At 45.5% G+C, this 26,772-nt stretch overlaps 1 protein-coding gene across 1 annotated transcript in view; it reads left to right on the forward strand.

Annotated features, from left to right (window-relative positions):
- Positions 1-5,405: 5,405 nt before the first annotated feature.
- LOC307121617 (receptor-type tyrosine-protein phosphatase eta-like) overlaps positions 5,406-26,772 on the forward strand; it is a 37,122-nt gene continuing 15,755 nt past the window's right edge. Inside the window, exons 1-5 of the mRNA XM_079809254.1 lie at positions 5,406-5,586; positions 6,821-7,084; positions 7,405-7,656; positions 7,925-8,185; positions 24,614-24,877. Coding sequence (XP_079665380.1) covers positions 5,457-5,586; positions 6,821-7,084; positions 7,405-7,656; positions 7,925-8,185; positions 24,614-24,877 — 1,171 coding nt within the window. The 5' untranslated portion in view covers positions 5,406-5,456. The remainder of the gene's footprint in view (positions 5,587-6,820; positions 7,085-7,404; positions 7,657-7,924; positions 8,186-24,613; positions 24,878-26,772) is intronic.

Below are 26,772 nucleotides of genomic sequence, written 5' to 3' on the forward strand. Positions count from 1 at the left end.
GCGTAGAGCTGGTTATCAATGAGTCTTTGGAGGACTGAGCGGACATGACGGCGTGATCGGGGTAGGTGTCTGAATAAATGAGAATGTCATCAATGTATACGATGACCCACTTATTGAGCATATCCCGGAAGACGTCGTTGATGAAAGCCTGGAAGACGGAAGGACTATTGACCAGTCCGAACGGCATGACCCGGTATTCATAGTGCCCCGTGGTGGTAGAGAAAGCGGTCTTCCATTCGTCTCCCTCTCGAATGCGGATCAGGTTGTAAGCACTTCGAAGGTCTAGCTTTGTGAAATATTTGGCTGTGCGAAGTTGTTCTAAGGCAGCAGGAACCAATGGTAGTGGGTAGCGAAACTTCACCGTGATCTCGTTGAGGGCGCGGTAGTCAATGCAGGGCCTTAGACCTCCATCTTTTTTCTTTACAAAGAAGAAACCAGCAGATGCGGGAGACGTGGAGGGCTGAATGAATCCTTTGGCCAGTTCCTCTTCTATGTAATTTCTCATAGCTTCAGACTCAGGCTGTGACAAGGGGAAAATTCGGCCCCTAGGGGGCGTACTACCTGGAATGAGGTCAATGGCACAGTCACTGGAGCGATGTGGAGGAAGCTGAGCTGCCCTGGATTTACTGAAAGCTTCAGCGAGATCATGATATTCGACTGGCAGTTGGCTGGTAGTAGGTATGTGGTTGGATGAGCTTGACGGGCCGGGAGTCTGGAGACAGTTACGATGACAATGGTCGGACCAGTGAGTGATCTGGTTGTCTGCCCAAGAAATTTGGGGGTTATGGAGCCATAGCCAGGGTAATCCGAGAATAATGGGGTTCTGAGGTGATCTGATAATGAAGAAGCGAATGATTTCAGTGTGCAGAGCTCCAATTTGAAGAGATACATCACCCGTGGTGTAGTGAACCTGTCCAGTCCCCAGAGGGCGTCCGTCTAGCGCTGCCACTGACAAAACAGAATCACAAGGAATTAGCGTGATGTTCAGAGTCTTAGCAAAATCACCATCCATGAAGTTACCGGCTGCCCCAGAGTCTATCATGGCTTGAACATTCACAGGCTTATCCTTTACTGCAAGTCTGGCTGGAATTGCAATATTGAGAGAAGTAGATGGAGAACTCACCGCAGCGCCGTCTCTGCTTGTGGGTCGTGTGGGGCACGAAGCTCTCCGATGGCCGGGTTGGCCACAATAAAGGCAAAGATGGTGCTGAATACGTCTGCCCCTCTCCTCGGCAGACAGGTGAGTGATGCCAACTTGCATGGGTTCGGGGTCGGTCAGAGGTGGACTGGGAACAGAAGATAACGGGGTGTTTCTCGGGTAACGTCGTGAGCGAATTAAATTGTCGAGGTGGATTGCCAGATCAATGAAACCATTCAGAGTTATCCCCTCATCACGACAGGCAAGTTCAGATTGAAGGTCCACGTTCAAACCCTTGCGAAACAGCAATTTAAGCGTGTCCTCCACCCATGTCGTTTGCGCGGCCAGAGTCAAGTCAAGTCAAGTCAACTTTATTTATATAGCGCTTTTAACAATGTAGATTGTTTCAAAGCAGCTTTACAGTGTTAAACAGGAAAATAATGCAGCATAATTTTATTCAGCTGTATAGCCATTCTGGAAAAATTTCAAGTATCATACAGTGACAGTGTGGGCTTTAGATCAATAATTTGATCAGTAATTTAGTTTAAATGGTTAATTTAGTTTATTATTTAGATGTATTTCGATGTTTAGTTGAAAAATTTAGTGTCCCCAACTGAGCACGCCAAGCCAGAGGCAACAGTGGCAAGGAAACCAAAGCTTCAGCGAGAGTGCGAAACGTGAGCACGTATTCCGCCGCCGTTTGTCTCCCCTGGCGGAGCGCCAACAGCAATTCACCAGCCTCCTTACCTCCCTCGGCGTGTTGGAAAATCTCGCGGAAACGCTGCAAGAACTGATTTAGTGAAGCAAAGGTGGTCTGACCGTTATTCCATACCGTTGTCGCCCACTCTAGTGCCTTTCCTGTCAGCAGGGAGCATATAAAAGCGATGCGACTCATCCGTGGTGTAGAGGGCAGGTTGCTGCGATAAAAATAGAGAACATTGCAAAAGAAACCCCTTGCATCTTGCCGGTGAGCCATCGTATTTCTCTGAGAAGGCTAGACGCGGGTTTGTTGCGGGTGGTGAGGAAATTGGCGGACTTACATCAGTGTTGGTGAGTCGCATGCTCTGTAGCGTCTCCACTTATTCCTCGGTTAAGGCGGTGAGACGGGCCAGTTGATGTTGGTGGGTGGCTAGTACACTGGCTTGGGCGGAGACCTCCGTTGACAGCTGATAGATGGCTGCTGGATCTTGGTCGGGCGAAGTCTTCTGTGACGAGGCGGGAGTGGGATCCATCAGCAGCTTTATTAAGAAGTAACCGTAATAATACAGGCAAGGGTCAAACACCAGCAACGACAGTATCAAGGGCAAGGCAGATCGTGAACAGGAACAGGCAATGGGTCAGGACAGGCAGCAGACAAGGCAGAGTAATCCAAGAAACAGGCAAGAGTTAGGGATGGCAGACGCGAAACAGACGTTTCGGGGCTTTGCCGAGATCCCGAAGCGCAGATGTTTCGAAACACTGCTCCGAACTGTGATTCGAAACACCCATGTCACGTGACTATGGCTAAATGAAGCTTCAAAGTGTTTCATCAGGTGGCGCCTTCCGAAACTGCGTTGATTAAAGGGGGCGGGAACAAGCCACACAGTCACACATCTGTATAAACCTAATTCACCACAGTTTAAAAGTGAAGTAAATCCATCTTCACCTCGTGGGTTTTTGTGAGAGAAGAGTGATTTTGTGATAGCGGTGATTTTGTGATAGCAGTGAGATTTATAGTGCGCTTTGGTTAGTTATATTTAGGCTAGATTTAAATTAGATATAGGCTATTGACTGATAGGTATAGACAGTGACATATAGTTAGGATAGATATAGTGACACATTCATATAGGCTAAGTTAGATAGTGACAGATAGATAGCACAGCATAAGTTAGATATAGAATTATATAGATATAGATTCATAGGTAATATATAGATAGATATATTAATAGAATATATAAAAATGGAGGCTGCATGCAAGAGATGCCGTACATCTGTGGTGTGGGAGCATTTCCATTTGGAAGCACCAAATAAAGTGAGATGTGTGTATTGTGATAGGCAGCTAGCCTTCTGCAACAATACATCATCCATGTATTTACATCATCCAAAAATATTTGTGCATGCCAGCAACAAGTGTCCCTTGTGAGAGGATTTTTTCAAAGGCGGGAGAAATTATATGTAAAAAAAGAAGTCAGCTGAGTCCTTCAACAGCAGAGCAATTCATATTTTTGAATAAAAATGTTTTGCGACAAATGTGACACATTGTGGCTTTATTTATTTTATTAATGTTCATTTTGTATAACAAACAAAATATATATAGTTCTTTACAATGACGAGGCTACAGGTTACAAAACCAAGATCATGTAGTTGTCAGACAGATGTTAAAAACATTTTTTTTTACATGGATCATTGTCAAGGTATTTCAGATCAACACATGGAAATGACCACTAGATGGCGCCGTAGTGAGACGGTTGTCAGATTGATTCGAAGCTTCGAAACAATATGACACATTTGCTTCAACTGCTTCAGTGCTTCACGAAGCCTCGGTCTGCCCATCACTAGCAAGAGTTCAGGGCAGGCAGAAAACACTCACAATAGTCGAAAACAGTCCAAGGTCCAGAACACGATAGTAACAATAAACAGGGAGAATGCTCAGAGATGTCAACCGTGGCAAAACAAGACTTCGCGATGAGCGTTTGTGAACACTGGCCTAAATAGTCCGGGTAATGGGAAACAGGTGTGTGTGTGTGTGATGAGCTCGAGTGAAGGCTGATGGGAAGTGTTGTCAAGCAAGATCAGTATTCAGGTGAGGGAGCCCTCTGGTGGCGATCGGAGGGAGCCACAGGGGCCGAGTTTGTGACACTCTGTCTAAAATTCCTGTTAAGGAGCAAATATATAAAAAATTATTTGACAATTAAAGGGTTAGTTCACCCAAAAATGAAAATTAGCCCATGATTTACTCACCCTCAAGCCATCCTAGGTGCATATGACATTCTTCTTTCAGACGAATACAATCATAGGCCCTGTCCACACGAACACAGGTATTTTCAAAACCAAAGCTTTTTCTACACGGTTTGGCTGTTCGTCTACACGCAAACGCAGTATCCGGTTACTGAAACCAGACTTTTTTGAAAACTCTGGCCAGGGTGAAGATTTTTAGAAACTCCGGTTGCAGCGTTGTCGTGTAGATGGTGAAACCAGAGATTTCGGCTTGTGAAGTCAAAGTGTGCACCGATCTCTCCTTTGTTTGACGTCAGATTGTGCTCTGAGACAGATCGCTTTTGTTTACATGAGTCGAGTCTATGCAATGGCGGATGTAGCTTTTAATAACTCTGCTAACAGCGCTTATCACATGTATACGCAGATGCGCAGTTATCTCATTTTATTGCAGAACAGAGGCGCCAGAATGCAATAATACAAAATAGTAAGGCAAGTGTGTGAAGCTATTACAGTCCACTTGCGCCCTGCTCCTGTGATACAGTTACCTGTCACTGAGTCTAAAGTAAAGGAACTTGTAGAAGGGTTTCATTGAGCCCATGGCATCCCTCAGTGCATCGGTGCCGTGGATGGGACCCATGTGGAAATCAGGCAGCCAAGCATAGCGTGGTTTTGCGTTTTCATGTGGATGCAGATTTTTTTTAAACTGTGCTTGTGTAGACGCGATTGTTTTTTTAAACGGAGGAAAAACTCTGGTTATAAAAATACCATGTACGTGTGGATTAGGCCATAGTTATATTAAAAATATCCTGGCTCTGCCAAGCTTTATAATGGCAGTGAATTGTTGTTTCGTTTTTGAAGTCCATAAAAGTGCATCTATCCATCCTATAACTGCTACACACGGCTCCGGGGGGTTAATAAAGGCCTTCTGAAGCGAAGCGATGCGTTTTTGTAAGAAAATATCCATATTTAAAACTTTATAAAGTAAAATATCTAGCTTCCAATAATTCACTGCTGTGGCAGCGGATAGATCAACAGAAGGAGAACATTTCTGCATCTCACAATATACCAGTATGTAGAATTATAAAATACATTTTTCTTTCTGCATAGTTTGTTTAAATTATTTACTTCTAACCCACCAATAGACTTATAGTAATTTGTAAATCCATTAGAAGTAACACCAATTCACATTTTGTCCTTTATGTATTTCTACTTGTTGTCCTATATGATGTTTTTTTAATCAATATTTACAATCTCTCTCCCTCACACAGAGCCAGATGTGATCAGAAATCTCACAGTGTCTAACATCACAACATCATCTGTGTTTTTGACATGGCATGAACCAATTGGAAATAGATCTTTCTTTAAAGTAAAATGGACTGATGATAAAACAAACGGAAATGCAATGGAAACTAGTAACACTTCCCATCTCATCACTGATCTGACTGCTGGAGTCAATTACACATTTTGTGTCACTGCTGTTACTGCAAATAACTTGACAGAAAGTGAACCTTTTTGCATCTCAAAATATACCGGTAGGTAGAATTTTAATATATATATATATATATATATATATATATATATATATATATATATATATATATATATATATATATATATATATATATATATATATTGCTGTATCATACGTGCTCAATCTATTTGAATATGACTTATGAATAATTATTTTACAAATTCATAAATGCTGTAGAAATGTTCCCTGTTCCCAACTCCACCAGAGCTCATTTTATTGTCTTTCCTCTTTGTATAAATCTCTGTCTAAAATTCCTGTTAAGGAGCAAATATATAAAAAATTATTTGACAATTAAAGGGTTAGTTCACCCAAAAATGAAAATTAGCCCATGATTTACTCACCCTCAAGCCATCCTAGGTGCATATGACATTCTTCTTTCAGACGAATACAATCATTGGCCCTGTCCACACGAACACAGGTATTTTCAAAACCAAAGCTTTTTCTACGTGGTTTGGCTGTTGGGTTAATAAAAGCCTTCTGAAGCGAAGCGATGCGTTTTTGTAAGAAAATATCCATATTTAAAACTTTATAAGTAAAATATCTAGCTTCCGCCAGATCTAAAAAAAAAAAAACGTAACTGGTGTGCAATGTCGTCAGACGTAGTATAAGCATTTTGAACTGCGAGAGGCACTACACTTTTTCCGTAAGTTGAATATGGAAGGCGATCTGGTGGAAGCTAGATAATTTACTTTATAAAGTTTTAGAAGGTCAGAAGGTCTTTATTAACACCCCAGAGTCGTGTGGAGCAGTTATATGATGGATAGATGCACTTTTATGGACTTCAAAACTAAAGTGGAGTACCCAAGTGGAGCCAAAGAGAAGCCAAGGGATTGAAAGACAGGGCTGGGGAACAAGGGACAAGGGTGGAGCCGAAAGAATGTAGGACAAGAGAGCCAAGGAATTGAAGAGAAAGTGTTGAGCCATGAGATTGGAGGGCCAAAGCAGAGCCTTAAAATTAGAACTCTTTGGATGAGGCAACAAAACTGGGGGGTAAAAGCCCTGCGTGATGGATCTGGGACAGACAGACCTTTGATAGGTCTGTGGCAGGCTACTTTCTATGACATCCTCTACATGTTTTCTTGATGCCCTTCAGGGGTGATCAAGTCTCACCCCTTTGCTTTGAGCAAAACACTGTACAGCAACATCTTATGCTCACAGACTCACTGAGCGCTGGTGTATCTGAAAATGCTGTAAAGAAGTTATTTATCATTTACTTTTCTCTCCCCCACACACAGAGCCAAATATGATCAGGAATCTCACAGTAACCAACCTCACAACATCATCTGAGTTTCTGACATGGGATGAACCAGTTGGAAATAGATCTTTCTTTAAACTTCATTGGACTGGTGATAAAACAACTGGAAATGTAACAGAAATTACTAAAACATCCTATAATATCACTGATCTGACTGCTGGAGTCAACTACACATTCTGCATCAGTGCTGTGGCAGCGGATAGATCAACAGAAGGAGAACATTTCTGTATCTCACAATATACCAGTATGTAGAATTATAAAATATCTCTTGCTACATTTAAACTGAGTTCTGATCTTCTGATCCATCTTCCTCCAATATTGTTTTCTAGTAAATTGTAAAAGCACGATAACTATTTCCTTGTCCACCAAGACTCATTTGCTCCCTTCTCAATCTAAAGCTTCTATTAAAGACTAAATATTGGAATAATGCCTTCCCCCCTTGTCAGTCAATTATTCTTTAATTTGGCCGACCAGTTATGTATTAATACTTTTCTATTAATATTAATATTGTCTGTTGTTATTTTTTAATCAACATTTGTGAATTGTTCTTTTCTCCCCACACAGAGCCAAATGTGATCAGAAATCTCATAATCTTTGACGTCACAACATCATCTGTGTTTCTGACATGGGATGAACCAATTGGAAATAGGTCTTTCTTTACACTTCAATGGACTGATGATAAATCAAATGAAACTAGTAACACTTCCTATCTCATCACTGATCTGACTGCTGGAGTCAATTACACATTCTGCATCAGTGCTGTGGCAGCGGATAGATCAACAAAAGGCGAAACTTTCTGCATCTCACAATTTACCAGTATGTAGAATTATAAAATATGTTTCTTGCTACTGTACATAGTACGTTTAAAATAATTTACTTCTGTCTCATTTGTTGTCTTTGTTTATTTTAGTACAAATATCCTTCCAAGGCTTCCATTATAGAGTAGGCCTACACATCAGAGAATTATTATTTCTTAATTTGGCCGGCCAGTTTATTTTTTCATTCTATATGTATTTATACTTTACTTGTTGTCCTGTGTGATGTTTTTTAATCAACCTTTATGATGTGTCTCTCCCTCACACAGAGCCAGATGTGATCAGAAACCTCACAGTGTCTAACGTCACAACATCATCTGTGTTTCTGACATGGAGTGAACCAGTTGGAAATAGATCTTTATTTAAAGTTAAATGGACTGATGATAAAACAAACAAAAGTGCAATGGAAACTAACACTTCCCATCTCATCACTGATCTGACTGCTGGAGTCAATTACACATTTTGTGTCACTGCTGTTAATGCAAATAACTTAACAGAAAGTGAACCTTTTTGCATCTCAAGATATACTGGTAGGTGGATTTTTTAAAAATATCTGTTTGTTTGTTTGTTTTTTAGTTTGTTTTTTACTACATCATACATGCTCAAACTAATGTACTTAGAATGACCTAAGAGTAAATATTCTACTAATTTATAAATTCTGTAGAACTGCTCCCTGTTCTCATGTTCACCAAAGCTCACTTACGTGTTCACACTGCACGATTTTAGCCCTGATTTTCACAGATTTTGCAAAATTGCAGACAACTGCAAACGTCTCGGTTACGTATGGTAACCCACGTTCCCTGAAGGAGGGAACGGAGACGTACGTCGGACGTACCAACGAATTGGGATCACTTCAGGGAGCCCCTATCAGCTTCGAGATATAGAGAACAGGCCAATGGGCCATTGGCGTGCGAGATTTGCATCTTGCGCTCCGCCCCGCGCCGTGGGGATAAACAGGAAGCGAGAGCGAATGCACGCTGTTTTTCACTGAGGAGCCGAACTTAGTGGCTCAACCTGCAGTGATGGTACAGCAACTGTGGCGACGGGACGTACGTCTCCGTTCCCTCCTTCAGGGAAACATGTGTTACCATACGTAACCGAGACGTTCCCATTCAGTCGGTCACGTTCGACGTACGTCGGACGTACCGACGAATTGGGATCCCTTGTGGAAAACGCCATAGTTACTACCACTTCCAGCGCCCAGCGATGAGCCCCTCAGACCCCGATCTGATGCGGGAAAGCGTGCCTGTGAAGGCCGCTGCGGAAGCCACATCATGCCCAGAGGGAGTTACCATGTGGAGAATACACGTATGGGCTGGCCGTGGGCAGCACAACATACGGAAGTCCCAGGGGTGGCCCCGGCCAATTAGTGGAGGGGGACAACACGTACCTGGGACGGCAGAGGAGACTCTGCCGAGGGAAAGACACGGGCTCGCCGTAGGGAGCCGTACCGTGGAAGAATACACATATGGGACCGCCGTGGGGGTCACTACATATGGAACCCAGCCTAACACAAGTTCCACCAATGCATACGAGTGTTAGACCTGGCGTCGAACGCTCCGCCACGTCCGACTGCCGTGGGTTGCGGAGGACTCAACAGGGTTCGCCGATCCGGGGAACTCGACTGGAGCAGAATAAGCGCACGCATCCGTCTACCATAGGGGAGGGAATGGCGCAGCAAGCCGACACTAGAACAGGCATTTCAGTGTTACTGACTATGGGAAGTGAGCACACAGGAAGATACCTGCTCTACACGGAGGCTATAGAATCTAGCGAACGTGTTAGGTGTCGCCCAGCCCGCAGCTCTACAAATATCTGTCAGCGAGGCGCCACGAGCCAGCGCCCAGGAAGAGCCAACACCCCTAGTGGAGTGGGCTCTTAACCCGAGCGGGCAGGGCACGTCTTGGGACTCATAAGCCAAGACGATGGCATCCACTATCCAGTGGGCCATCCTCTGCTTGGAGACAGCCTTTCCCTTCCGCTGTCCTCCGTAACAGACGAAGAGCTGCTCTGAGGTCCTGAAGCTTTGCGTTCTGTCCACGTAAGTCCGGAGAGCACGGACGGGACAGAGAAAAGCTAGGGCTGGGTCTGCCTCCTCCGAAGGCAGCACTTGCAGGCTCACCACTTGGTCCCGGAAGGGAGTAGTGGGAACCTTGGGCACATATCCAGGCCGGGGTCTCATGATCACATGAGAGTTACCGGGCCCGAATTCCAGGCACGATTCGTCGCCTGAAAATGCCTGCAGGTCCCCTACCCTCTTGATGGAGGCCAACGCTGTCAGGAGTATTGTCTTTAACGACAGAATTTTCAACTCAGCTGACTGCAGAGGCTCAAAGGGTTCTCTCTGTAGTGCAGTTAGCACCAGAGTTAAGTCGCAAGAGGGTATGGAGGGAGGACGAGGCGGATTTAACCTCCTCGCCCCCCTAAGGAACCTGTCGACCATATCGTGCTTACCTAGAGATTTTCCATCTAATAGCTCATGATTAGCGGCGATAGCGGCAACATAGACTTTGAGGGTGGCGGGAGACAGCCTTCGCTCCAACCCATCTTGTAGAAAGGCAAGCACAGATCCGATCGAACATCTTCGGGGGTCTTCTCGACGAGAAGAGCACCAATCGACGAACAGGTTCCACTTCAACGCATAGAGGCGCCTCGTAGAGACGACTCCAGATTAGCTGGACCGCCTGGGGATGGAGTCGCCATTCTCCCGGAAGCACCGGCTGACGTGACAGCTCGTCGGCTGCACGATTGAGCAGGCCCGGATTGTGATTGGCACGAAGCGACCTCAGATGCTTCTGACTCCATAAGGGGAGATGGCGGGCGAGTTGTGACATGCGACGGGAGCGTAGACCACCCTGTTTTTTGACGTACGCAACGGTCGCAGTGTTGTCCGTACGGACCAGAACGTGCTTGCCTCTGAGCGGAACTTTGAAGCGGCTGAGTGCAAGACGAACTGCTAACAACTCGAGGCAATTGATATGCCATTGCAGTTGAGGCCCCGTCCACAGACCCGAAACTGCAAGCCCGTTGTACGTGGCACCCCAACCCGTGGATGAGGCATCCCTGGAGACAACAGAGTGCCTGGACACTTGTTCTAGGGGAACTCCCGCCCGTAGAAACAAAGGGTCCGACCATGGGCCGAAGGTTTGGCGGCACCTCGGATTCACTTGGACACGGAGGGAACCGCTGTGCCACGCCCATCTCGGGACTCGATCGTGTAGCCAGCGTTGAAGCGGTCTCATATGAAGCAATCCGAGCGGCGTTACTGCAATCTCCGCCCGGAGCACAGGGGTGTTCTCCTTCGCTACTGGGAAGTGAACGCCCCCAAACTTAGGGGGACGCCGGGCGAACTGAATCGCATAGCCGAGTCTGATGGTACGGCCCCGAGACGGGCTGGGAAGCTCTAGCCAGGCTTCCAGACACCGAGCAAGGGGATTAACCACAGACGTACCCGCAGCGGGGCAGCGACGCGGAATGCAGGGATCCGACTCGGACGGCATGGAGCGGCCCGAAGTTGGATCTGAGTGTGCTGTGCAACACTTACCTGCGTCCGCGGAGGGGGCATGCGAGTGTGGGGAGGCCGCTTGAGTGCGTTCCCACAGCCGGCGCCCCCTGCTGGCGAAGGGAGAGGCGTCTGAGGGTGGCGAGGCATGGGAGCGTCGACCACCGCCAAATGAAGGAGGGGCTGAGCGTGGCAAGGCTTTGTGGCGTTGCACACGGTCTGCCTCACCTCCTTCCTCAGCGGGGAACAAGAGTGGCGAGGCACGTCGCGCACTGTTGTCCACGCACCGCTGAGAAGAGGGGAATGAGAGTGGTGAGGCTTTGTAGCGTCACACACTGCCATTCTCGCCCTCTTGTGGGGAGGGGAATGAAAGCGGCGAGGCTTTGTAGCGTCACACGCTGCCATTCCTGAACTCCCGAGACCCAGAGGTATTGGAACTGCTCTCTTTTTTTATTTGGGTACCACTGGCTGTTTTTAACATTAGTGGCGGAACAGAATTACTAATGGTTTTCCACCCGGCCCTCCTCCGGGGAAGAACAGTTCCAGACCAAATCCGGGTCAATGGTGTTTCTGGACCAGGGTGGACATCGTCTAGCCAAGGGCCAGCGCTGTGCGCAGCTCAACCTCGGCTCAGAACTACCCTCGTGCACTAAGCAGGGCGGAGGTGGCCTGCCAGTGGCACTGCCACCCCACCGATGAGGGTAGTGAGAGAGTGGAAAACTTTATACAGATTATGGCCCTATTGGTGTTCCATATTTTGGCACCAATAGTTCCACAATGCCAAAGCCTTCCAATGCACATCCGAGAAAAGGCAAGGGGCAGGCAAGGCGATTTACGCGTTGCACTATGCCTCAGCCATCCGGGAAAGCATGGCTGTCAAGTATGAATCTGATTCAGCACGAGCGCCCACTATTACGGTGGGAATCTCAGCATCATCTTCATTTTCAACACATAACAGCCCTCTCTCCGATGCAGCGATTGACATCTGTCCTCTGCTAGAGCCCCAAATGCTACGCTAGGTCCCCTTTTAAGGACCAGCAATCCCATCTGTAAGCTACCAGCAGACACGTGAGACAGTGGGCGTGGCCGTGAGACGGCACACGGCGCGCTGAACACTCAAGCCCTTATGAAAAAGGCAAGACGAACAGCGCACCCAGGCTTATCAGCCAAAATAGTCCCCCCTCTGGTGCACCAGAAAAGAGACTAGATCGGGGTATAAGCGAAGGGACTCAAGAGCAGAAGGATCAAAGGACTACTATGCCCATATAACCAGAAACAAAGGCAGAGCCAGAGGATGAGAGGACCAAGTCAGACATGAGGCAGACCTGGAAGGACTGAGGACCAAGGTGGAGCTGGGTGGGTTGTAGTAGTCTCCAAAGAATCAGAGAGGCAAGGAGAAGCCAGGAGATTGACATACTAAGATGGAACCTGGGGAATGAGGGACTACGGTGAAGCCGGAAAGATGGAGGACAACAGTAAATTCAATGAATTGGAGAGAAAATGCTGAACCGTGGGATTGGAGGGCCAATCAGAGCCGGATAATCACAACTCTTTGGCTGAGGCAATGAAACATCTTACTCATCTCACATCCTGCTTTCACATACTCACTGAGCAAGCCACCAAATAAGACTACATTATCTAATAGTTCTATCATAAGGCATGGATAAAACAGTATACAATACAAAAAGACAATATACAAAACATTAATAATACACAGTGTCTTGGGTATATGCATTCATAGAATGGTTTGTCTATGATTTAATGGTGAGAAATCCATTTTATGGTCCTTAGGTGTCTGTTTCAATAGTAATTCTAAATTCCTTTCATGAAAGGAAGGTCTTTGCCATGGTAACCAAAAGGCCTTTGGGGGGTAGTTTTCAGACACATTAGCACCCAATTACTGTATGTTGTTGGGTAAGGGGTCTCTTAGATTATTTATTAAATATAACAAATAATTGTGTGTCTGAATGTTCCAGCCACTCGATTCCCCCTTGTGAACGTTTATGTTACCATACCCAAGAAAGGTTGATTTACGGCTAATCGTGGATCTGCTTGTCTTGTATTGAGTCTTCGCAAGCTTCCATACAAGATGCTTCTGCAGAAATGCATCCTCACGTGTGTTTGCCCCCAGGATTGGTTTGCAGCGATCAACCTAAACGACACGTACTTCATATCTCATATTACTTTGACACAGACAGTTTCTTCAGTTTTCTTTCGAGGGCCAGGCATACCTGTACAAGGCCCTTTGGTCTCCCTGTGCCTTTACCAAGGTCATGGAGGCTGCCCTTACCCTGCTGAGGGTGGTGGGCATTTGCATTCTGAACTATCTCAACAACTGACTCATTCTACCTCACACTCGTGATCTGTTATGCAAACACAGGGACACCTTAATCATCTGGGGTTTCAGGTCAACTGGGAGAAGAGCAAGCTCTCCTCTGTGCAGAGCATCTCTTTTCTAGGTATGGAGTTGGACTCAATATGGTCAATCACAAACAAGCATGCACAGTCAGTGCTGAACTCCCTGAATATGTTCAGGTGGAAGACAGCAGTTCCACTGAAACTATTTCAGAGGCTCCTGGGTCTTATGGCAGCTGCAATAACGCTGCTGGGATTGATGCATCAGCACTGCTATGACCGCTTCAGCACTGGCTACATGGCAGAATCCTGAGATGGGCATGGCATTGCGGCATCGCTGAACATTGAGGGCTCACTCCACTCGGGGTGTTGCTTCCTCCCGTCTCGTATAGCACATGTGGTGTTTTGTTATTTTGGGCCATGTGCTCCTGTCTCTGTCTGGATCCCACCCCCCTTGTTATCTCATTATTGGTTTCATTTGCCCCACCTGTTGTTCCCTCATTACCTGCCTGATTTGTCCCCTTTATAAGTTCTTTTGTGTTTTCAGTCTTCGTCGGATCGTTGTCATGTCTATGTCTCCCGGTTTTCCCCTGTGATTTCCTATTTGGTATGTTTTGTGTTTCTAGTTGTTACTTTGATTGTGTTTGCCCCATCGTGGGTTTTTATTTGTCTTTATGTTTCTTTTTGTTAAATAAATATCACTTTCATCTGAACATGAGTCCTCACCTCAGTTTTCATTATTCAGACATAACAGTTGGTACACAACACCTCTCTGGCAGACATCTGCAGAGTTGCGGGCTGGGCGACACCTAACACCTTCATGGGATTCTATAATCTCCGGATTTAGTCAGTTTCTTCCAGTGTGTAGGGTACAAACAGACAATGTGTGGGAAGTCTGGCTCAATGTCTCGCTTGCAGCACCATTCCCCTCTAGCAGGGGGGCATGAGTGCCTACTTTGCTCTTTAGGTGAGTTCCCTACTCAGAGAACCCTGAATTGATTTCCTCCTGCATCCTTCAGCAGTCAAATGTGGTGGAGGTATCTGACGCCAGGCCTAGTACTTGTGTGCATGCTTGGTCGGTCAACCCTTGTACTGGGCTAGATGTCCATATGCTGTGATTCCATTCGGTAATCCCATATGCGTAGTCCTCCATGGTATGGTTCCCAGTCTGTAAACTGTCTGTATCTTTCCCTGGGCAGTTTCTACGCTGCCCTGTCTCTGCATTGGTAGTAGTTCCATCCCTGGCAAGGCAGGACTTACCGCAGAGACCTTCCATATGTAGGACTGCCCTACGTCAGTCCATATGTGTATCTACCACATGTTACCTCCCTATCGGCATGGTGTGGCCTCTCCATTGGACTAGACACGCCCGCACAGCGTTAACAAAACTGGTCATGGCTAAAAATATGGGAACTCTTCCTGTGAAACATCACATAAGAGGAACATCAGCTACAACCATCTCCAGGGCTCCAGCCATGTCACTTCCATCCCTTTGGTAGGGAGGACTATTTTTCCTATGGCTTACATGAGCGTTACAACTGTGTGAGAGCAGTTGCCAACATGGAATGCTACAGCTTGTCAGCATCTGCATCTCCGACACTTGTAACAGTTTAGTGGCTGTGGTTCTCTCCATAGGGACCCCAATAGGTCAATATCGACGTACATAATAAATGAAAATAAATGCCTTTCCGATCTGATTTGTGATGGGATAAGGGAGAAGAGCGACTTTGCCAAAAGACGGATTGGAATTTGGGTCGACATTGAATGGCGCGTGTCTTTTTTAATCTGGTGTCACCCAACCAGACATTGGTGGGTGGGGTTATTGTAAATAGCCTTTGCCAACAATACAGGCCATTTACACTAAAATAGTGTAAGTAGACACTTTGTAAAAGAAAACATAGGTAGAATAAATTTGAAATAAGAATAACACAAATAAAGCCAAAGTATGTGGGGAGGGAGTAAGTAAGACTAAACAGAATATGAGAGCTCACACAGAAAGTAAAACCAAGAGAGATGAGGTTTAGAGAGAGGGGAGAGGTTTAAACACATTACAATCACACCGTATCTAAGCGTTAGTCTGATGTTAATATCTAACAGTTGAGGAAAAGGCCTTCAACTTGCATACATGTAGAGCTGGTAAAGAGCTAGTTTTGGCTACATGCAGCACAGTACAAGTGGAGCAGCACCTGAGTTGCTGTAAAGCCCACATGGGAATCTCAGGCATGGTTTGTCATGACGTGTCGCATACAACTCATTCACAAATCAAAACAGCACATTTACTTCACAGACAATACTAGATTGGGAGTTAGCTAAAATAGAAAATAGAAATACACCATTAATTTGATGCAATTATTTCACATGATGAGCAGATCAATATGACTTGACAATGATATTTATCAAATAATAAGGCCTTAATTAGGAGAAATAAAGAGCAATGGTCAAACCACCATTAAAGATACTGTAGTGAGATTTCTTTGTCCCTTAGTTTAAACAGTTTAAACTCAGATTAATTAATGCTGCTTATCTGAGCTTTCTTTGTCTAGAATACTTGCGTGCTTGAAACTGAGATTGGGGGTTTCAAGGTTCAGATTCATTTATTCGGGTACCATTACACCGATCAGGCATAACATTATGACCAAATATTGTGTTGGTCCCCCTTTTGCTGTCAAAACAGCCTCCATGGATCGGACTTGTTTGTTCAGCATAACCCACAGATGCTCGATTGGATTGAGATCTGGGGAATTTGGAGGCGAAGTCAACACCTCAAACTCGTTGTGCTCATCAAACCATTCGTGAACCATTTGCTTTGTGGCAGGGCACATTATCCTGCTGAAAGAGACCACAGCCACCAGGGAATACCTTTTCCATGAAGGGTGTACATGATCTGCAACAATGCTTAGGTAGGTGGTACGTGTCAAAGTAACATCCACATGGATGGCAGGACCCAAGGTTTCCCAGCAGAACATTGCCCAAAGCATCACACTGCCTCTGCCGGCTTGCCTTCTTCCCTTAGTTCCCTGGTGCCATATGTTCCCCAAGTAAGCGATGCACACACACTCGGCCATCCACATGATGTAAAAGAAAATGTGATTCATCAGACCAGGCCACCTTCTTCCATTGCTCCGTGGTCCAGTTCTGATGCTCGCGTGCCCACTGTTGGTGTTTTTAGCAGTGGACTGGGGTCAGCATGGGCACCCTGACTGGTCTGCGGCTATGCTATGCAGCCCCATATGCAACAAATGATGCACTGTGTATTCTGACAACTTTTTATCAGAACCAACTTCTTGAGCAATTTGAGCTACAGTAGCTCGTCTGTTTGATCGGACCACATGGGCAAGCCTTCGCTCCCCACGTGCATCAATGAGCCTTGGCCGCCTATGACCCAGTCACCGGTTCACCACTGTTCCTTCCTTGGAGCACTTTTGATAGATACTGACCACTGCAGACCGGGAACACCCCACAAGAGCTGCAGTTTTGGAGATGCTCTGACCCAGTCGTCTAGCCATCACAATTTGGCCCTTGTCAAACTCACTCAAATCCTTACGCTTGCCCATTTTTCCTGCTTCTAACACATCAACTTTGAGCACAAAAGTTTAATTTGCTGCCTAATATATCCCACCCACTAACAGGTGCCGTGATGAAGAGATAATCAGTGTTATTCACGTCAATGGTCATAATTTTATGCCTGATCAGTGTATATGTGCTGCTAATCTGAGAGTTCTCCGTCAGACAAGATTTACGCTCTATTAACAACTGAAACTAGGATTTCTTCACTAATATAAACATGCATTATAGCATTGAAAAAAAACTACCTTTAACTGTTCGTAAGAAGGTGCATTCAGGCTATAGCCAAGATTTAGCTGATTTTATCAGCTAATATGTTGATAAAACTTAAGAGCCAAACTCAAAAGTTTGATATTGGGTCTGCTTGCACACAATGTTTAAAACGATGCCCGTCGCTCTCCACAATTAAAGGGAAAGATCACCCAAAAACGAAATATTTTTCTTTACTTACTCACTCTCAAGCTGTTCCAAACCTGTATGAGTTTCTTTCTTCTGTTGAAAAGAAGATATTTAAAACATTTTGGTAACCAGACAGTTGAAGGTATTATTTTGGCATCTAATAGTTCTATCATAAGGCATGCATAAAAAAGTATACAATACAAAAAGACAATATACAAAACTAAAATAATACACACAGTGTCCTGGGGATATGCATTTTAATTCACAATAAGGCAGAGGTGTAAAAAGTACTCAAAAATGTTACTCAAGTGAAAGTACAAGTACTGAGTGAAAATTTTACTCAATTAAAAGTAAAAGTATCTGGCCAGAATCATACTTGAGCAAAAGTAAAAAAGTACCACATTTAAATTGTACTTGAGTATTAAAAAGTAAAAGTAACAGCAATAAAGAAAACTATAGAGATTCTTGTTTAAGCTTTTAATCTCTAAAAACATGAAGTGAATGAACCACATACAAGGTTTTACCGTGCTTTAGAACTGTTTTTATTTAATTGTATTTAATTATCAAACTAAGACTACTACCTAATGCCAGTATACAACACGTTACTCAAAGTTGTAAAACCTTGGATTTAACTTAAAGGAACACTCCACTTTTTTTGAAAATAGGCTTATTCCTAGAGTTGAACAGTTGAGTTTTCAAATCCATTCAGCCGATCTCCGGGTCTGGTGGTAGCACTTTTAGCATAGCTTATATATATTTTTCCTATTTAAAACTTGACTCTTCTGTAGTTCCCTTTCGAGGGAACTCCCACTGCATCGGTAACGACGAATTTGGGGACACTCCCTAAGCAACAGCGCGTCTGAAGTATGAATGAAATCAGGCCAATCCTGATTGGTGTTGCGTCATGACGTAACTATGACGGCATACCCGGAAGATACATAAGGGGAGCCCAGGCATAGTAATGGCAGTTATCGCTCTTCAGCATAGCGCTCTGTGTGAAATCTGTCTGTCTATTTATTGTTGTTTGTCAAAAAGTGAAAGTGTGTGTGAAATGGCGACTGGAAAGTGAGAGAGTTTAAGCAGTGTGTGCATCCGTGTCCCCGTTACATGTCGGGCTCGGATGCACACCTGCTGTGTGTGCAGTGTCTGGGTGTTCAGCATGCTCGGGCGGCTCTCGAGGGAGCCGCTTACGAGCGTTATGAAAGCTGACACTCAGGCTGCTCCGCTCTCGGCTGGCCGTGTTCAGTGAGACCAGCCAGCCTCGTGAGCCCTGTGGATCGGTCCCGCATCCGCTGAGGCGGTGCGGCGAGGCCGGTCATGGGGCTCACGGATGGACTGTCAGCGGGACTTGGGACTGCTGAGGCATCTTCCCAGTCTTTGTCTGACAGTTCAGATGTTCTCCTTCCCCGTGTGGAAGCCCGCGCTGCGGCTTCTTCCCCCGGGGCGGAGGACCTGATGCTTCAGCGGTCTGATTCTGAGGAATTAGACGCGCTCAGCATCGAGGCAGTCAAAGTCATGAAGCACTCCTTATATATGCAATTAAAGTGAACACACGCGATCGGTGTGCATGAGATACTGGTTGGCTTAACGGCTTGAGCCACGTTGCTGAGGCAACGTGTGGGTTACGAGTCCGTATAGTACGATAAAACAGTATCGTCTGATGATGGCTGCATTTAAATCTGAGGATTTAAATGAAATATGAGCTGACTCTGAGGAGTTAGATATTCAGCCTGTCATTCAGACCATGTTTCACCGTATTGTTTGAAACTGTTTGGCTTTTTTTCTCGAGGGATGAAAGCCAATTGTATTATGACGGCTTGAACCTTTTATGAGTCCATATAAATACAAATAAACAGTTCGTCTGATGATTACGGCCACATTTAATTCTGAGGAATTAAATAAAATTTAATCTGACTTTGAGGAGTTAGATATTCAGCCTATCATTCAGACTTTGTTTCACCTTATTGTGGCTGCATTTAATTCTGAGGAATTAAATTAAAATATTATCTGACTTTGAGGAGTTAGATGTATTTTTATTCAGCCTGTCATTCAGTTCAGTTGGCACGGGGTTGGTGATTATGATGGCATTTAATTCCGAGGAATTGAGTGTCGTGTTATCCGACTTTGATAAATTGGATACTTTAATTCTGTCACCCAAGCGTGTTTAACTTGTGAACTGGATATTCATCTAAGATGGAGCCCTCCTGAAGTGATGTCGTTCTCGCCGCCTTGTGGCCTGCGGGACACATCAGGTTTAGGCAAGGGCTAATCGCAGTGTCCGCCCTAGTGTTGCGGCCCTGTCGAGCTGCTCCCTTAGATGAGGCCCCTGCTGGCCAGCCCCCTCTCCCGGGTAGGAGCGACCGAGGTCGTTTTCCCCCAGGAGCTCTCGGGAAATCAGTGCTGTGTTCCCGCCGTCAAAGACGTTTCGGGCCTCACTGATTTCCCGCGCACGCACGCCGCCGTCGTCGACTCCAGTAGGACTTGCGACTGGGCAGCGAACGTGTGCGCCAACCGAAAAACGTTCTCGACTGCTCCCTGCCAGTTAGCCGCTTCAGGGGGTCGGGAATGAGTTTCGGTTGACACCCGAGGCCAGCCTCGAGAGGCTGGTTCCCTTAGTAGATTATCTCGGCGCATGGTCATGCCTTCCGAGTGTGTCTACGTGGGTCCTGCAGACTGTAGAGCTGGGTTACAGGCTTCAGTTCGGTTCTCCTCCCCCGAAGTTCAACGGGGTGGTCCGGACTGTGGTCGGCCCAGGGCAGGTTCGGGTTATGGAACAAGAAGTACAGCCCTGTTAGCCAAGGAGGCCATAGAACGGGTCCCTCTGGCAGACAGGAAGTCCGGATTCTAATGCCGGTACTTCATAGTTCCTAAGAGGGATGGCGAGTTGTGTCCAACTTTAGACCTGAGGTACTTGAATCGTTCTCTGAGGAGATTCAGATTCAAGATGCTTAGCAATTCCTCCATTGTGATTCAGATCCAGTCTGAGGACTGGTCTGTCACGATGGGTCTGAAGAGGACGCATACTTCCCTGTATCCATCCTTCTGTGTCACAGGAAGTTCCTGAGGTTCGCTTTTTGGGGGCAAAGCGTACCAATATCGGGTTCTTCCAGGCGGCCTAGCCCTTTGAGACTCTACACGCAGTAGCGTGTTGACGCCTTCTCAGAGAACTGTGTTCCTGGGAGTCGTATGGGATTCTCTACGTTGGGGGCACACTTGTCTCCCACATGTATCGAGTCCATACGGGCGGTGGTCTCTAGAAGGAAGCTAGGCCACAGCATTACTGTGAAGCAGTTTAAGGACTGCTGGGGCTCATTGCGGCTGTGTCCAACAGAATATCTCTTGGCCTGCTGCATGAGATCCTTACAGTGATGGCTGGGAATCAAGGGGTTTTCCTCGAGGGGAAAACCATTCTGCATGATCAGGGTAACGCGCAGATGCCTTCGTTCCCTAGTCATATGGAAGAACCTTGGTTTCTGTCCCAAGGGCCAGTGTTAGGAGCGTCCTGTTGCCGGGATTCCGTTTCAACAGACGCCTCCCTCACTGGCTGGGACGTGGTCATGGCAGCCGCTTGCGAGAGGTCTGTGGGAGACCCGGCATTTCTCCTGGCACATCTATTGCCTGGAAATGCTGGCGGTCTACAAAGCTCTGAGGAGCTTTTTCCCGGACCTCCGCGGCCACCATGTCCTGATACGGAAGTAAACCAGGTGGCTTTCCTTAAGGGGAAATCCATTCTGTATGATCAGGGTAACGCGCAGTGGCCTTCGTTCCCTAGTCATATGGAAGTAGCCTTGGTTTCTGTCCCAGGTGCCAGTGTTGGGAGCGTCCTGTTGCCGGGAATCCGTTTCAACAGACGACTCCCTCACTAGCTGGGACGTGGTCATGGCGGCCGCCTTGCGAGAGGTCTGTGGGAGACCGGCATTTCTCCTGGCACATCTTTTGCCTGGAAATGCTGGCGGTCTACAAAGCTCTAAGGAGCTTTTTCCCGGACCTCCGCGGCCACCATGCCCTAATACGGAAGTAAACCAGGTGGCTTTCCTTGAGGGGAAATCCATTCTGTATGATCAGGGTAACGCGCAGTGGCCTTCGTTCCCTAGTCATATGGAAGAAACCTTGGTTTCTGTCCCAGGTGCCAGTGTTGGGAGCGTCCTGTTGCCGGAAAATCCGTTTCAACAGACGCCTCCCTCACTGGTTGGGGCACGGCATCAGGGGGGTTGAGGTCGCGCCCTCTATGCAGACTGGCGCATCACATCCTCCTGTGGTCCCAAGGGAAACTGTTGTCCATCAGGGCAATGTATGTCCCAGGGGTCCAAAATCAGGGAGCAGACATCCTGTCGAGGCAGGGGCTGAGGCCCGGGGAGTGGCGACTCCACCCTGAGGTGGTGGAGGCCATGTGCGAGAGGTTCGGCCCAGTGGAAGTGGATTTATTCGCGTCTCGAGAGACGACCCACTGTCCACTGTGGTTTTCTCTCACGCATCCGGCCCCACTGGGGCTGGATGCCATGGTGCAGACGTGGCCAAGGCTGCATCTGTACGCCTTTCCCCCGATCGCTCTGCTCCCGGGAGTCCTGGAGCGGGTCCGTCGACAAGGCGCCAGCCTGCTTATGTATCGCCGACTCGAGTTTGGTTCTCAGACATCATAGCTCTGCTAGCGGGTCAGCCGTGGGAGATTCCTCTGAGGAGGGATCTCCTGTCTCAAGCAGGGGGCACAATATTTCACCCCCGGCCAGAGATATGGAACCTTTGGGTCTGGCTCCTGAGGGGGCCAGATACCTAGAAGCTGGCCTGCCGGCAGATGTGGTTGAGACCTTGCTCAGTTCCAGGGCTCCGTCTACAAGGAGACTGTACAGCCTCAAGTGGAATGTATTTTCCACTTAGTGTAGAGAGTGTGAGGTGGACCCAGTTAACTGCCCAGTGGCTTCAGTGCTGGAGTTCCTCCAACATCATTTCTCTGCAGGGCTTACCCCGTCCACACTCAAGGTGTACGTGGCTGCCATTGGGGCTTTCCACACACCGTTGGGTGATGGGCCTTTGGGTAGGCACCAGTTGGTTGTACGGTTCCTCCGTGGGGCTCGGAGGATGAGGCCTGCGGCTCGTTCCAGAGTCCCAACCTGGGACCTGGCAGTGGTTCTCGAGGGATTGGCTGAGGCCCCCTTCGAGCCACTAGAGTCAGCAGACCCAAAGAGCTTGACCCTTAAGATGGCCTTTCTCTTAGCCATCACTTCTCTGAGGAGAGTGGGGGACCTTCAGGCCTTGGCGCTTACGCCGACTTGCCTGGAGTTTGCCCCTGGCGAAGTGAAGGCCATCTTACACCCTAGGGCCGGTTATGTGCCCAAGGTGCCATCAAGCGTGGTCAGGCCTTTGGTTCTTCAGGCATTTCATCCTCCGCCTCACGTGACGGCGGAAGAAGGGAGGCTTCACCTGCTCTGCCCGGTCAGAGCCCTTAAATTATATGTGGAGAAGTCTGCGCAGTGGAGGAAATCTGAGCAGCTATTAGTGTGTTTTGGTTCATCTAGGAAGAGGGCACATTCCACCAGGGGCATGGCCTCTTCGGTGGCCCTCCTTTCTGGGGTCCCTTTGCAGGACATTTGTGAGGCGGCCGGATGGGCTACTCCACACACTTTTATTAGATTTTATAGTCTGCACCTCCCTGCGACGCCCGGTGCTAGGGTACTCCAGTCCTAGCTGTGCCCGGTCTCCGGCTTCACACTAGGACTGGTGCTACCGTCGGTGTGGCCTAGTGGGTACTTGTTCCCCAAATTCGTTGTTACTGATGCAGTGGGAGTTCCCTCGAAAGAGAACGGCTCGGGTTATGTATATAACCCTTGTTCCCTGAGAAAGGGAACGAGCACTGCATCTCGTCGCCACACCTCGGCAGGCCTGGAGCGCATGCTTCATCGCGATAACTGCCATTACTATGCCTGGGCTCCCCTTATGTATCTTCCGGGTATGCCGTCATAGTTACGTCATGACGCAACACCAATCAGGATTGGCCTGATTTCATTCATACTTCAGACGCGCTGTTGCTTAGGGAGTGTCCCCAAATTCGTCGTTACCGATGCAGTGCTCGTTCCCTTTCTCAGGGAACAAGGGTTATATACATAACCCGAGCCGTTACATTGTGTACTAAGTGAAAAATGTAAAATTACGATTTTCTAGGCTGATATGGCCAGGCTGCCATACCATGGGTGCAGGAGTCTCAGTGATATTACGCAGCGCCTGAAAATAGGCTAACTTCCGTAAACATAACCAACGTGACGACCTGCTTGCACAGAGAGCGTGCTGGGGACTATTTTCCTGCGCTGTGTAATATCATTGCGCCGCTGCACTCATGGGACGGCTCAAAGCTCTTGATTAATATGAAGGAATGAGAGTATAGTTCCTAGCCATATCGGCCTAGAAAATCTCAAATTTTAATTTTAATTTTAAAAGTTTTAAATAGGAAAAATATCGAATCTCTTTGATAATTTTTGAGCGAGATGCTAACGGTCTAATCAGATTCAATGATCTATGCTAAGCTATGCTAAAAGTGCTACGGCCAGACCCGGAGATCGGCTGAATGGATTCGAAAACCGTAAAACTCAACTGTTCAACTCTAGTAGGTGTTCCTTTAAGCAGAAGCTGATCTCATTGGCAGAATAAACAACATTTAAATTAAACTGCGCAATTCAATTGGTTTGTTAATAGCAAGGGAAAATAGAATGATGTGATCTCCAAAAAATAAGTACTTTTTGAGTGTAAATAAAATTGTAAGGAGTAAAAAGTACTTTTTTTTTCTTAAAAAATTGAATTAAGTAAAAGTAAAAGTATTGATTTTTAATTGTACTCAAGAAAAGTAAAAATCCCCAAAAACAATACTTAAAGTAATCAAGTAAAAATTACTCAAGTAGGCCTACTTTATACCTCTGCAATAAGGTTGGTCTATGAATTAATGGAGAGAAGTCTGTTTTATGGGCCTTGGGTGTCTGTTTCCATAGAAATACGAAATTCCTTTGGGTCGTAAAACATATTATCTTTGTTGGATTATTCATTAAAAATAATGAATAATTGTGTCTGATTGGTCAAGCCGCTACAGGGCTCTGGTGTGTATGAAATGCTGTAAAGAAGTTACTTATCATTTACTTTTCTCTACCCCACACAGTGCCAAATATTATCAGGAATCTCACAGTAGCCAACCTCACAACATCATCTGTGTTTCTGACATGGGATGAACCAGTTGGAAATAGATCTTTCTTTAAACTTCATTGGACTGGTGAAAAAACAACTGGAAATGCAACAGAAATTATTAACACTTCCTATAATATCACTGATCTGACTGCTGGAGTCAATTACACATTCTGCATCAGTGCTGTGGCAGCGGATAGATCAACAGAAGGCGGCGCTTCCTGCATCTCACAATATACCAGTATGTAGAATTATAAAATATCTGTTGCTTGCTACATTGTTACATAATGTTGCTACATACGTTTAAAAGCACTAGAGCTATTCCTTTGTCCAAACCACTATCTAACACTCCTGCTACGGAGTCAATATTTCAGTACTGATTTGACTTTCAATTATGGCTGGATGATTAATTGAAAAGTAATTGAATTTTCCCATGTTGTTTATTTTGGTTTTTAATCCTGTTAATACTTAACCCATACCACCGCATGTGTAATCACATGACTCCGCCCCGTCCAGTCAGCGGCATGGAAGCAACACGGAGGCGAACTCAAACACCAAATCAATACACGCAGACAGCGTCCTCACGAAAGTTTGTCAATTGTATGTTTGCCAGTCTGAACAATCAAGTGATTTTACACCATTCAATATCAACAATATGGAAAACATAGTACTTCAGTGCCCGCAAACTGTTTTCTGTGACAGAGAGCCAAGCCGCGCCATGTCTCACAACTTGCGAGCCTTTAAGCCAGATCACTTTCACTTGTGTCTTCACTAAACTTTTGTTTTAAGGCTAGCCAGTTTGAACATTAAAGTGATTTTAGACCATTGGATGTGTATTATATTGAACAAATGTGCTGATGCTTTGTGACACACGAACGCGCATACAGTAGACAGATTGCGGTCACAGAGAGGAGCGCAGAAACTCATTGTCAACGCTGTCCTGTGATTTATCACTAAAGTAGCTTAGAAACTCAAAAGTTATAGCATATATTTTTCTACTTTTGAAGCAACTACATACACACAGCTTCACAATTATTAGAGAGACGGTATGACTAATGCATTCAAATAAATGTACTACTAAATGTAGTCATGGTGCTAATTTATCTGTATCTGATTTAGAACGAGCAGAAATCTATAAGAAATGTTACAAACCATAGATAAAATAACTTCTAAAAGTTATGTCGGAGTATTCTTTCATTAGGAAGAAATATCCCACCTTTAATAGTAAAGCATATTTACAGTACAAACCTTGTCAGTGAACTATATGAGGGCAAGGTAAAATTTTCAAATAATCAAGGTTTTGATTTTAGGTCATATCGTCCAGCCCTACTTTCAATGTAACCTCCATCAAAATAAATAATATAGATTAGATTATTTTAAGGCTAGCTGATTTGCATTTTAGCAAACAAGCACATCATCTTTCATTAAAGGATTAGTTCACTCCTGATAATTTACTCAACCCCATGTCATCCAAGATCCAGTTCATGTCTTACACTTTTTTTTTGTTGAAAATGGCCGATTGTTTCGCTAGTAGAAACCCGTTGGTCCTGTTGAAGTCCATTATATGGAGAAAAATCCTGGAATGTTTTCCTCAAAAAACTTGATTGCTTTGGGGGTGAATAAATTATCAAGAAATTTGAATTCTAGAGTGAAATAATCCTTTAAGTGTTCTGATATTGATCAATTACTACATGATTGATTAACTTATTCTAACATTTTTTTTAACATTTTCTTTCTAACATGTTTCAATGTACATTTATGAAATGCACTTTCTGTAAAGCTGCTTTGAAACAATGTGTATTGTGAAAAGCGCTATACAAATAAATTTGAATTGAATTGAATTGAATTGAATTTTAATTGAATTAATTTTTTTTGTCTGGACACTAACTATCTTTTTGGTTTAGTTTTCTTGATTACATGTGAGAATTTTGTCACATACATGTTCTTAGTTGTGTTTTGTGCACATAGGTCAAGGTGTTATTGTAAAAACATGAATCTTTTTGGAATTTTTTTATTATTTTTTTTATATTTTATATTTACAGAAAACTGTACTGTGACATTTAATGCTTACAGAGTCATAGGACTCTGTTTGCTATGAATTCATAATTGTATTTTTTTTTTCATCTGTTTTAATTC

Source organism: Gobio gobio (assembly GCF_949357685.1).
Source record: "Gobio gobio genome assembly, chromosome: 25".
In the NCBI taxonomy this organism is placed as follows: Eukaryota; Metazoa; Chordata; class Actinopteri; order Cypriniformes; family Gobionidae; genus Gobio; species Gobio gobio.